General features: G+C 39.8%; 1 protein-coding gene across 2 annotated transcripts in view; it reads right to left on the bottom strand.

The window, feature by feature from the left end:
* The window catches only part of LOC129092356 (endothelial PAS domain-containing protein 1-like), a 50,267-nt gene that overhangs the window by 24,329 nt on the left and 11,834 nt on the right, over positions 1-14,104 (bottom strand). The window contains exons 2-3 of one of the 2 annotated variants that reach the window (XM_054600277.1): positions 5,251-5,441; positions 910-1,076 (exon numbers count right to left, since the gene is read on the bottom strand). In XM_054600277.1, the coding sequence (XP_054456252.1) occupies positions 910-1,076; positions 5,251-5,441 (358 nt within the window). The remainder of the gene's footprint in view (positions 1-909; positions 1,077-5,250; positions 5,442-14,104) is intronic. The other variant, XM_054600279.1, reaches the window with a different exon arrangement.

Genomic DNA, 14,104 nt, shown 5'->3' with positions numbered 1-14,104 from the left:
AAAATAATGCACGTCACTCCAAAACTCTGAATTGCTTCAAAACAAACAGAAACTCATCCATTCAGATACTGAAGAAAAAAAAATCAAGCAGAATACCAAACTGGGGAGTGTGTTTAGGGTTAAACCTCAGGGTTTGGCTTGAACACACACACCCTGCTGGCATGAGAGGTATTTCACACAAACACAACAGACTCATCTGACTGACAGTTTGAATCCACGTCTCTGACTGACTTTCGTGACCGTCGCTCTGTCTGGATTAATGTCTTCCCGTTTGCCATCTTTTAAAATAATAACATCCACATGAACAGTTTCTTTCACAAAACAGGTGTAAATATGTTTTGTGGCAGGAAAAATGAGAGATGTTTGAATATTAGTTCAATCTGTATTCCACAATTTTCATCTAAGTCAAGACAAATGTCACTGCTACTGTTTGTGTATGTTGTGTATGACAGAATTAAATAACATCAAATTAATTTCATGAACAAAATATGATAATTGATAGAATTTTGGAATTTGATAATGATCTGTGGCTAATAATAAATGACAGCTGGTGCTGAGAATAAAGGGGGCCTTGTTGTCTTATGTGCATTTACCATAACGACCAAATCAATAAATATATTGTATATTCAAGATATAGTATTCAAATCAATTTAAACTAAAAGACATTTCTTGGCTGTATGGATTTTTGATTTTTTTCCTATATGTTATGTCCACCTGTTTTGCTGATGACAGTGTGTACCGAGTGCTTTTTACATGAGACTCTGGTGGAGTGAACATTAAAGTTAAGAGACTCACATGTTACAGGCTCGTGTTTATGATTGTAAAGTGTTTGCTTAAAGCGAATGCCTGTCTGCACGTGTCTGTTTTGTTCTATTCCCAGAGTTACGTCCTACGGTAACGGCCGTGTACCTGCGTGAGCCCCATGAATTTGCTGATGTTCTCGGACAGGAATATCATGTCGCCGTCGGATGTCACCATGGTGATGAAGCCCTCCAGAGACTTCAGGTACAGACTGTCCATCTGTCCGTCATCGTCATCGTCGCCTTCGCCACTGCTGCTGCTGCTGCTGCTGCTGCCTGGACGGAAAGACAGAGAACAAGCTGGGTTACAGTCAAAAATTGTCTCTCTTATTGCAGGCTGATTATAAATGCATGTATGTGTGTGCGTGTATGTGTGTGTGTATGTGTGTGTGTATGTGTGTGTGTGTGTGTGTGTGTGTGTGTGTGTGTGTGTGTGTGTGTGTGTGTGTGTGTGTGTGTGTGTGTGTGTGTGCATGCATCAGGCTTGTTTTCCTTCTTGAAGCTTTGGATCAGTTCCAAAACAAACCAGTGCAGCTTCTTCCTGCATCTCAGGCCACTCCCGACCCCGACAAATTACACCCAAAACTACACAAGCATTCATAACACAGCCGCCGGTTCTAACGACATAACTTACACTTTATGGAATTATGCTCAAATATGTACAGCGGGGTACCCAAACATTTATACACAGACACTCCAGGGTGTCCACAATGTCTTGTTGCAGAGCTAATTAACACAAACTGGCTTAAGAGGGAGTGTGTGTGTGTGTGTGTGTGTGTGTGTGTGTGTGTGTGTGTGTGTGTGTGTGTGTGTGTGTGTGTGTGTGTGTGTGTGTGTGTGTGTGTGGACGGTGGCTTCACGCTGAACAAAGCCCAGTAGCCGATGGGGCCGGAGGTGTTTGCAATTCCTCCAGTGTGCTTCCCTGAGATAAGAGAGGCCCGTTCTCAAGGCTCCCGGCGAGGCCTGGGGCTCGAGTTCTGGAGCCGGGCCCAGATAGCGTTAGCCCCTAGAGCTTTTTTTTTTTTTTTTTTTTTTTTTTTTTTTTTTTCATGGGCCCCGGGGAGCTGGGGAGACTCTCAGGGACCCAGTCCAAAGACCGGCGGCACCTTTGGCCTAAATACTTAGCTGTGATTACCAGTCATTTGGACTGAGCTGCACTTTTTCTTCTCTTTGTTGTTCTTTGGTTGCATAACCGCCCTTGTTTCAAAATAAAAGGCTGCAGAAAAGAGTGTCAGACAGGGACAGCTGCTGTTCAGATAATCACTTCCTCTGTACTTTTTTGGGACTTTTTTTTTTTCTGTGACGCTGGACAGAACGAAGTGACAGGACAGAGCCGGGTCATGTGAGACTCTCACAGCATGTGACTCGGGACAGTATGTTACCGAGTTCACTGATTTATGGTGGGACTTCTTTTTTTCTCAGGTCGGACGCATAACTCGTAATTAAACTGTCAGAGGAAACCCTCTTAACATCATCTACTCTCTGATCGGCACTACACTAATTAAACACACAGATTTCATGTTTTCCATCTTGGAATTTCATGACAAGGGACAAAAAAAAAAAAAAAAAAAAAGATTTCAATGTCACTTAATTACGTAACATCTTAAGCTAAAGCAGAGGCTTAAAAACTGTGTCAACTTAGGAACATTAATCAAACATACTCATATCATTGCAACCAAGTGAATTATCAATATTGCAAATAACTCTAAATATAGACCAATCAGCATTTGAGTCTTATCCGTACATCGCTGTTCTTTGGGGGTCACAACCGAGCTCACGTTACATGAGAGAGGTGTTTCCTCCAGCAGCTTGCCTATGTGTTCTCGGGTGCATGTACACTATTTGTGCGTGTGCACGTTAGGCGCCAAGGCAGATGGTGTTATGGCTAGCGGGGGTGATGCCAGCATCGGCTGAACGATGGGCAGAGTTCCGTGTTTCCTCAAGCAATCTATCCTCCCATCACGGAGCAATCAGAGCGGCCTGATAACACTCTATCTGCTGCTGCATCGTCGTCGTCCTCCTCCTCCTCCTCCATCCCACACTGTTTTCCTTCTCTCATTACCTTAACTCCTCCCCCAGCACACTCTCTCTCCCTCTGTCTCATAAACCATCTTCTTCCCTCCTGCTCACCTCTTTCCATTGAACTCATCGACCTCTTCCTCTCCTCCGACCCAACTACGCCCACCCCACCTCCATCCCTCCTCTTCTTCTTCTTCTTCTTCTTCTTCTTACTCATCGCTACCTTTGTCTGCAAGATCATGTCTGTGAACTGTAAGCTTTCCAGGATGTTTTTTTCCCTTTTTAATGCTGAATTTAAATGGTCACTTCACCCGAATTCTAGAAATCAGGGACATGGTTTCCGGAAAGGTTTTATTCAAATGTAATTTTTTCAATGCTTTGAGCATCGCAAAGTTTAGTTTACCTTCATTCTGTTACGGTGGCAGCTGATGTTTCAGGGGCAGATATGACCAAAAGGCAGACATCTCAAATTCTTGGAACATGAAGCTGAAACTTACTGCATCACTAGATAAAATGTGTTTGTTATTTGGGGGCACTGACCCTTTAACGCAACACAGAACTTTGTGCTATTTATGTGAAAAACATTAACGTTACGCAAACTGCTCTGCTTCTTTTTATGATCACAAATATATCTACAGCAAATACACACACTATATATATATATATATATATTATGTATTATGTATTGTATATTGTACTTTATATAACCTAATCAGGAGATTCCATATCCAATACTGTGACTAAATAATTTGTATACTTGACTTACTAAATGTTGATTTATTTTCAACTTAACTCTCATTCTGATTTCTTTTTGAGCTTTTTTCAGGCTGTATTTATTTTATTTTGTCAATTTTTTACTGTAAAGAACTCTGAGCTGCATTTACTGTATGAAATGTACTTTATAAAAATTGATAAATTGTACAAAAAAAAGATTGATTCATTAATTTTTTAATTGAAATAGAAAAGAAATAGGAAGTAGCAGTCACCGTTGTTTTAGGAAGCGTGACTTGTATGCGTCACTGTTTCCCTAACAGCTTATAAAAAGACAATCACTAGGCCATCGAAAGTTACATAAGAGATAATAATAGTAGAAACAAATGGCAGTTGGCCATGTAAAGATTTACAGATACGGTTAAGCTCGCACATTAATCAAATTACTTTCCTGTTCTACTGGCAGCTTGTTATTACAAAGGCTTGTTCAATTGTTTATTATCGTTTAATGCCACAGAGGCTTTTTTTTAAAGTCACATTTCACTATCAGATTAGGTTACAAAACAAACAAACCCATGAATGAAACTATATATATATATATATAAATATAAATCCACAGATTCAGATTCTCTCCACGTGATAAATTGATGTAGCCCAAAAAGTCTTAAGTCATTCAATGGTTATTACAAAAAAATACTGATTTATGCATCCATCCATCCATCCATCTTCCGTAACCGCTTATCCAGTTAAGGGTCGCGGGGGTGCTGGAGGATCCCAGCTGTCAATGGGCGAAGGCAGGGTTGCTGGAGCCAGATCACAGGGCTGACATATAGAGACAGACAACCATTCACACTCACATTCACACCTACGGGCAATTTCAGAGTCATCAATTAACCTAAGCTGCATGTCTTTGGACTGTGGGAGGAAGCCGGAGAACCCGGAGAGAACCCACGCTGACACGGGAGAACATGCAAACTCCACACAGAAGGTTGTCCAGCCTGGGAATTGAACCCGGGCCCCTCTTGCTGTGAGGCGACAGTGCTAACCACTACACCACCGTGCAGCCCCCTGACTTAAGCATGTTTAACTATATTTAGATTAAATAAAGAACAGGTTTGACTTTCAATGAGCCATGAGGAAGTTTAATGGTGTTCGAGGGCTGAAGTGCTTCACTTCACTAACTTCTCTCCTGTGTAAACCGAACACACAAGCTGTTTCGCAACTCTGTTGACCAAAACATAAACAGTTTGTGTTCCAGACGCTGTGCTGACCACTGACCACTGACGCTGCTACGGTTTAATTTAGCAGTTCTCTGATCTCATATTCGAGACAGCGACGCGGCGGAGGAATTCCAGAACAATAGGTCTGTTTCTTTATCGAGCTTCCTCAGATTCTAATTTTACATTACACGAGAGGAAGGAGAAGAAGTGCAAAGAAAGGGTCCGACAAAAACCTTCCTATTTTATGGGACCATTAATCATACATACCGACACACACAAACCTAAACATACACACACACTTACACACATTGTCTGTTTCTTTTGTGCAACAATTTAATTACACATAACTATAGTTTGTATCTGTGTGCCCTGTGGTCAGAGAGTGTACATAAGGCCAGTGTGTGTGTGTGTGTGTGTGTGTGTGTGTGTGTGTGTGTGTGTGTGTGTGTGTGTGTGTGTGTGTGTGTGTGTGTGTGTGTGTGTGTGCGGAGTATTCCTACCTGTGGCGATGACCTTGCGTGTGCGCAGGAAGCTGATAGCCAGCCTCATGATGGAGGCCTTGTCCAGGTGAGAGCTGACGCTGTGGGGTAGAGGCAGCTGGTGAGCCAGCTCGTAGAAAACCTCCGTCTCTTTGCTGCGCCGGCAGCGAGCTGCATCCCGAGACTTCTCCTTACGCCGCTCCGAACTGCTCCTTCGCGGAAAGAAACACAGACATGAGGATGGATGGTTACACCTTCAGTTTGTTTTGTGACAATGAAAATCAGCTGGTTTGTCAATGTTTGTATTTATAAATCTATCATAAACCCCATGTGATTTAAAAATAGGGCTTTCCTCGACCAAAGAAATTCGAAGTGGACTATCATTCATACGATTTATTCCTGACATAACTGAGCTTCTCCACAAAGAATCACAGGAAAAAGCACTGCTTTAAATCTTTTCTTTCTCGGTAAATAAGTAATTCAGCATAAAAAAAAGTATAAAAACGACTAAGAGAAGGCAGCCCTGTTTGACAAGCACCAAGTGTGACGGTCCACAGTTTCACTGGGATTCACTCACAAGTTAAAACTCAATAAGTTATTTAGAATATATACAACAAAGCCCAATTTGTATTTTTAACTCTAATATTATTAATATAACTACCTTTTCTTAATCCAAGTGATTTATATTATCTATAAAATCACACTGAGGTACAGTGTTTATGTTTTTTACTGTCAGTTCCATCAGTTCCCTTTAGCTCTTACACATTTTTCTCAGCAGAAAAAAAAGCTGTTTTCAAATTGAAAATATAAATATTTGAATGGCATAATCCGGACGCAGGTGAATAAAGGCACTGCTGTTTGCAGTTTCACATGTTTGTTTATTCAACGTGTTCCTTCTTATTTGGATTGAGCAAGGCCTATTGAGCAAAATTGAATTTGAACTCTGTAAACAGGAGAGGATGCTACGTGATTGGAGCTCAGCCAGACGCTCCACGTGAAAGTAAAAAGGTTTTAATAGATGACAATTTGTTTTCATGGGAAACCATAAAGTGGACCACCGCTTACAGATGTGGAACAAAGTCATTATTTTAATTTCCTCACATTAATTCAGTCGTTGTTTAAAGAGAACAATAATGTCAGAAGATAAAAAAAACATCAAACTGCAATCCCAAAATATGTCCCGGATGTCACTCACGCTGTCAACAAACACTACATGAGACCTGCAGATTGCCCAAACTATGCAAACACAAGGATATGGTTTCTTTTTCTGGCTCCATGCTCTGAAACGAGTCCCATTTTCATATAAAAGCTCAAACAGACAGACAGTCCAGAAGTTCAGTCCAAGAGAGCAGCACAACAACCCATATTAAGACATCACACGTGGAGTCTGGCTTTCTCTGGCTTCTGTCTAATGCTCACATTCATACTTGTCTACACAGTGTATGTCTGGTGCAAAAATGTTCAGATTTATGAAAAGACTAGAACACATGGGGGAAAAAAACGACAAGAGGAGCGTGAGGAATCATAAATAAGCATCATAAACACAACGTCACACACAAAGTTTGAATCATCTTCATCGTTTCAGGCCAGCAGCGACACAAGACTATGTGGAAGCTGGAGATGCATGAACATCAAAAAGCCTGCATGCTTGGCAGCACCGTTATGTCATGTAGGCATGGACGATGACCAATAAACAAACTGTAGATTATATATATTTCATTTTGACGAAGAAATCAACAACTTGGCAAAACGATCGCCGCTAGTGTCAGTTTATGTTTTTGATTTGGTTGCTAAAAAGAAAAGGAGAAGAAAAAGAGTCGGTTTTTTTGTGTTATTGCCACATGCTCTTTGTAGATGTCACATTTCGTACGTGTGTTAAATCTTATTTACATTTCTTTTTAATACCAAAAATCACAAATGTGCCTCAAGACGCAACCTGTCAGGTTAAAACTTTCTTTCTCCAAAAAGTTTCTAATCTAAATCTTGACCACTTTGGAGCTGGGGAATAAAAGAAACAGAGCGACTCATTTCTCAGGTAAAATCATATCACTAAAAAGGGAGAATCTGGTCATGAATGGGGTTTTCACATAATGCACAACAGCAGGAAGATATCTTATCAGTCCCCAGACATTTATACTGTTGCAACATTTTATTTCCAAGGTACTCAGAAGTAACAAAAATACAATGTATCTGTCATCAAGACATAAAAGCGAGAACGTGTTACAGTGTGGCGGTTGGCTGTAAGAGTCTTCACGCCTCACGAAGTCCACAAAAACCGTTATCTGATTAAGGTCAAACACATCCCTCTGAACAAAGAGCTTTTCAACTTCTGATCTGTCTGCAGGCTGAATGTCCAAGATATAACTTCAAAAACCACAACAACAGATGAGGTGTGGCTGAACTCTTGATAGCCTCCCTCTGTGGTGACACCATGCAGTTTATCACAGAGGATCAGGTCTGTTTGAAACCTGCAACATGCAACCAGAGGAAAAAACGGAAAAACACTTTATGCCATTAAAACAGAAACAAGCCAGCCACATTGTAGAAGATCAAGTACTTTAAGTTCCCTAAATACAATCGTAAAAATGGAAACAGTGATGTACTGTATGTTGGAAAGGGAACATTTAGCAGATTCAAATGTTTTGTCTTTATATTGATGAAAAAAAATCAACAGTGTAGTCTGAGTGTTTCTCGCTAAACGTATCAGCCAACGTATCAGCCAATCAAATTAGTTGCATAAAAAAATGTAACCGTCACATTGTTATGCAGATGAAATGAACCCAGAACCACAGCAGGTAACATATTGTAGATTAAGTAAGGCCTTAGCTGCTGAGGGGGAAAACTCAAACTGTAGGTGTCAAAGTATGTGTGTGTGTGTGTGTGTGTGTGTGTGTGTGTGTGTGTGTGTGTGTGTGTGTGTGTGTGTGTGTGTGTGTGTGTGTGTGTGTGTGTGTGTGTGTGTGTGTGTGTGAGTGTGTACTGTAACTACAGTAGGAGCTTGGAGTCTGTATTCTCATTTGTTTGTGGAGTTCTTGGGTTCCAGAGGGAGTCATGGAGGCCATTATTAAACCTGAAAGGCCAGAACACCTGAAAACATCAGCCTGAGCTCCCTTTTATAATCCCTGTAAAAACTGCTCCAAGAGTCTGATAGAAACTCTCATTTTGTCATTGTTTACCTAATTAATTAACGCTAACAGGTGTGGGAACCTATACAGTAGGGCACAGCAGGCTGCAGTACATGGTAGACATTTTGATAAATGTTTAAAAGTGACTGTTATGTTGTGTATTGCTCTCATTAAATAGGGCAACAATTATTTTTCCAATATAATAAAACAATTCAAATTCTAATGAAAAACTATCTTACGTATGAATGGGTGGTTAAGTCTGAATCTTCATCACCAGACAACCTTATTTACTGTAATCTGTGAAGAACACAGTCCTCCTAAGGCAGGAAATACAACTTTGTTTGAATTAAATCCAACTGAAAAACAATTACATATAATATAAAATAGAAATCAACTTCCAAGAATATTCAAAAAATCAAGAAAAAGTCATTTATTTGAGGAAAAGTAGAGCATGATGATTTGCATGAGAAACACGCAGAAAAATCCTAAGTGCACAAATATGTTTTTCACTTGTTTCAAGAAACGTAGACTACAATGACTCAATTCCAGATTAAAATGACTTGATAAAGCTGGAAAATGTATATTATATCCGTCTTGTTTCACAGTGCCAGCTCCTAAATACATCCAAACTAAATCTAGCTTGCTGAGCAAAGCTTTTTCACAACACAATTTAACGGTTAAACCACGCGGCAATAACCACAGGTGGTAACCATCTGCTTCAGATCATTAGAATCACAGTCTGTCCCCCTCTGGCTACAATCGAGACGCCGCAGAAACACAGAGACAGAAACTACACATTCAAACATGCAAAACGCACATTAAGGAGAAGATAGGATACGATTAAGAGGAAAGGCAGAAAACAGAGGCACCATTATCTTATCTCATCAGGGGAATGTTCCGTCAGTGAGTCTCACTGCTCGTCGGTTTAAACTCATTAACCCCGACTGACCATCACCCAAACCCTCATTACTGATGAGCCAGCTTCCATTCAATCAAGCCAACTGGAACTGCTTACTTCAACTAGCTCCTGAGAGTGTGTGTGTGTGTGTGTGTGTGTGTGTGTGTGTGTGTGTGTGTGTGTGTGTGTGTGTGTGTGTGTGTGTGTGTGTGTGTGTGTGTGTGTGTGTGTGTGTGTGTGTGTGTGTGTGTGTGTGTCTGGTGCCACTCTTTGATAGTCTGGGGCCATTGTTGCTGCAGTCTTTCAGGATCTAAAACAATGGGAGTCACGGCGCTTCATCAAGGTCGCTGAGACTTCTGATTCTGATGCACTCACCGACCCCTCACTCACGTTCACAAACACTCATACACACACACACACACACACACACACACACACACACACACACACACACACACACACACACACACACACACACACACACACACACACACACACACACACACACACACACACACACACACACACACCAGAGTTCAGAGGTAACTCGGTGCATACTCTACCTAAATTCGATCCTGTAGCTTAACTTCACATTTGCGTTCCATCTTCACTCTTTTGCTTTTCTTCCCTCCTGTTGTCTTTCCGTCTTTTCCTTACTCATAACAAAATGAAAGCAACATTTTTGGGGGAAATTTACAACAGTATTTAAGCTAAAATTGATGTATAAAGTGTATCATAGAAGGCAAAGCATCCAGAACACTGATACCGATATCGGGCTGACACTGACTGAAATAGCTGGATCATCGGTGGCAATGGGGCCGATCGATACTATTCAATTCTATGTTTATAAATCTAATTCTAATTCCTGTTTTTTTTTGCTGCATTAGAAAGGTTTTCACTTTGATTGTAATTCCTGTTAATTTCGAAGATTTCTTAAAAAGTTGCCGGTGTACAATTTATTATTCTATTCATTCATAACAATTCAGTTCATTTATATATATGCATTTATTTTTTGCATTTTGTTTTACAACGTTAGGAAAGCAATGTTTAAGTCAGTGTTGCCTTACACATACAAGATTCACTTCCACATAGGGAGGCATAAATTCATAAAACCAGGTATCAGTTCTGGAGGGAAAACGTTGGATTGGTGCATCCCTAGTATTAAGCTGAAAAACTTTGCTTTAATAATTAGTTATTTGTTAAAATGATCACATTTCACTCTATAAAAAAAGTCAAAGGTCCCGAGTTTGAACCGACACTTGAAATTACTTTAACTCGTTGATCGGACAAAATAAGCAATTTGAAAACCTTACTTTGGGCTCTCGGATGGCATGGATTTTTCACCATTTTTGTTCAATTTAATTTAAAAAATGATGTATCAATGAATCTAATGGACGAATCTATAGACTGGTGGATAGTGAACCAGCTGGTGTTACACCTTTCTTGATGTCTTTACACCGAAACGCCATCAAAACCAGAATCCACTTCAAGATCACATGATTTGCTACAGCCCGGTAGAGATCCTCTGATCAGGGTTTGTCGTCACACCACCCTTCAAATTTAAACACAGTCCTCCACCTACATCACCTGTTTAGACTGGCCTTTGTTTCGCTTTCCCACGTTTTTCTCTTATTGTGACGCAGACCGTGACGTCCGACAGAAAAGGTCGCTGCATAAATAAACTTTATTTCAACATTTATCTCTGGTACTGTGGTTGCCGCTCGGTGCTGACACAACAGTCTGGCTGCAGAGGGTACTGAGTTCATGCACTCAAGCCATGTGGAAAATACAGTAACTATGGGAATCACTCAGCTCATCCCGATAATGACTTGGACACTTATCAAACATCCCCAAAATCATTTGAAGCCAGATTTAGTTTCCTTTTTAGGGGTGTTTTTAAGACCTTTTCCCTCTGCAGCCAACAGAGAGAGTCAGGTGGGAGTTTGATGAGGTGGCATGAAGGATCAGTTATCTTCATGATCACTGGCACAAGGTACTCTGATCAGCTTACTGCTGTAAGTATTTCACCTCTGTGTTCAGTTCACTACAGCACTCGTGAGATGATTGGAAAACAGTTTTTTTTTTACCGTTTACTGAAGCTACTGAGGGATTATCACTTAATGAACCTTGTTAGGTTTATTTATCATGGGTAGACTCTTTATTTTATTCCCATAACATTTAAAAGTATTAGGGTAGAATAGAAACAAATAATAAATAGTGAGAAAATATTGAAGGGGAAGTGAGAATAATGTTGTTATATTGAGAAAGAATCAATACTAATAGGATACAAATATTTAGAGAATAAAATTGAAATATTTTAAGAAAAAAGGTGCAGTTTGGAGAATGAAGTAAAAAAGTTATGGTAGGATAAACATTACCAGAAAATAGCTTGGTCGACAGCATGGACACAGAGTCAAGAGAAGAGTCAAAAACTTGTGAACAGCATCTTTTCTTTCTCAACAAAATTATTTTTATGAAAAATGTTGTATATTTTACACAAACAATCTCAAACAAATCTGTATCGGCTTAGATGTCAACTGAAAAGTAACAATAAATGTGAGTACAGAAATGTCACCAGGTTCATTTTCTGTACTCTGTCGGTCTTTCATTCTTTAAAACCCCAATTTAAGAGATCTTGAAAAATCTGTAGTTATGATATGTGTTTTTATAAAAAAAATAGTTTTTGAAAACTGTCAAATATCAATATCAGCCTCAAGACAACATCATTGCGCGTTGACACTTTGGGACACGCCATTGTCCAATCTTACAGTGCTGAAGCGTCAGTGTTCAATCCCATTTGTCCTGGCTAACACACAGTTCAGCCACTGTGCGTTACAGTAAACTCCTGGTGAGAAAGTAAACTAGTGTATTTCCCAAATATCATTTTTGAAAATGTCGTTAGCTATTAATCTTAGTATTTGTAGCAATTTTCGTTGAAATTTCTGTGTAAAAGCGTTTCTACACATAACATTTAGATTCGAGTGTGAAGCTAATACCCTGTCTGTCTTCTAAGAGGCCGATACAGTCAGTAATGTAGTGCAGGTATGAGCTGCTGTTATCACTATGGAGCCCAACAGTCCTTCATAAATAGCACTGCCAATATTTCTTACGCAATCACACGCTGGCTTTGTGACACAGCATTTTGACTTCAGACAATTTGAGATACGTTACCGATGCATGCCTGTCACAACGGAGTCATGTGACGATTAAAAAAGGTCTCACACACATCCACACACACACACACACACACACACACACACACACACACACACACACACACACACACACACACACACACACACACACACACACACACACACACACACACACACACACACACACACACACACACACATACAGGTTGTTTTTGTCCTTTGTGTCTTCTCTGTTGCTACAGGTAGAAACACTCCTGGAATTCTTCCTCTGCCTTTTAGCTACACATCTTTAGCTACATACTACAGTAACCCATGAGGACAAACAAACAAGCCAGAGTTCAAACAAACCACAGACCAAGTTTCTGTCAAACCTCAGTGAACACGTAACCAAAACACAGTGAAACACAGTGATAATTGAACCTTAGAAAATAATTCCCCCAAAACGGCCACATGTTGACCTGCAGCCTTTTGGCACCTTTATCCAACCGAACTAATCAAACAGGGGAAAGTACAAGCTGCCGGAAAAATAAAAGCCACACATGAGTCACAGCTCCGATTTGTGTTCTCCCCAGAAAACGATGTAAAAGCAGAGATAACGTTCTCCGTTCTGCTCTGATTCACCGGTTCATCTCGACGCTGCTTTTAGACCTGGGATAAAAGCAACCTGAGCCCGGGCGATGCGGGTTGTCAGCTATTTTCATCATCCTGCACTCACAAACATTGCATGCGTAGCTCTAAAAAGGATCTCCAAGTCAACCTGTGACCTGCCAGGATGGTTGGTTGTGTGCTTGTGTTCATGATGCTGCATTTTGTTTTGTGATTGTAGCTTGTTAGATTCAGATATCAATAAGAGGATTGCACTAAGTACATTGCTCAAGTGCTGTACTTTTGAGGTACTTTTACTTGAGTATTTACATTTTTTCTTTCACTGCATTACATTTCAGAGGGAAGTATTGTTTTTATTCTTCCATATCCATAGAATAGTTCCTTTACCGTTACTGTACATAAAGATGTGATCGGCTTATAAAACACAACAAAGATTTATATATACTTTATATATATATATATATATATATATATATATATATATATGTTTATATCATAGACATCTGACAAACGTGACAAGGAGCTCCTTGTCACGTTTCAGATGTCTACATATGAGTTGTAAGCAGCTCCACCAATATGACATTTTCCCACAGTCTATATTTCTTATATCAGTCAGAGGGGACAGTTTTTGTACAACAAGTATATTCACTTTTAATAATTTGATTAAATTTAATGAGAATACTTATGTAATTTTACTTAAAAAGGTGCTAAATTCAAGATTAGGAGAATTTCTGCTTCCTCTTAACGGCTCTCGACGTGGTGATTTGAGAGTGACTTTTTTCTCTGCTCAACTTGTATTTTTTGCTGCTGTATTAATGCCCTGAATATTGCATTGAGCTCCTTTAATTTGGATTTTGAATGAAGAACTTTGACTTGTAACGTAAATGTTTTTAGATTGTTCTATTGGTACTTTTAATTAACTGAAGGATCTGAGTACCTCTTCCACCGACAGACAGACAGACAGACAGACAGACAGACAGACAGACAGACAGACAGACAGACAGACAGACAGACAGACAGACAGACAGACAGACAGACAGACAGTTGGATAGATAAATAAATTATTTATAGATTGACAGAAAGAGAGATAG

This window comes from Anoplopoma fimbria, chromosome 6 (assembly GCF_027596085.1).
Source record: "Anoplopoma fimbria isolate UVic2021 breed Golden Eagle Sablefish chromosome 6, Afim_UVic_2022, whole genome shotgun sequence".
Taxonomy (NCBI): domain Eukaryota; kingdom Metazoa; phylum Chordata; class Actinopteri; order Perciformes; family Anoplopomatidae; genus Anoplopoma; species Anoplopoma fimbria.
Note: the sequence above shows the minus strand (reverse complement) of the source record. Positions and strands in the feature narration are given on the sequence as shown.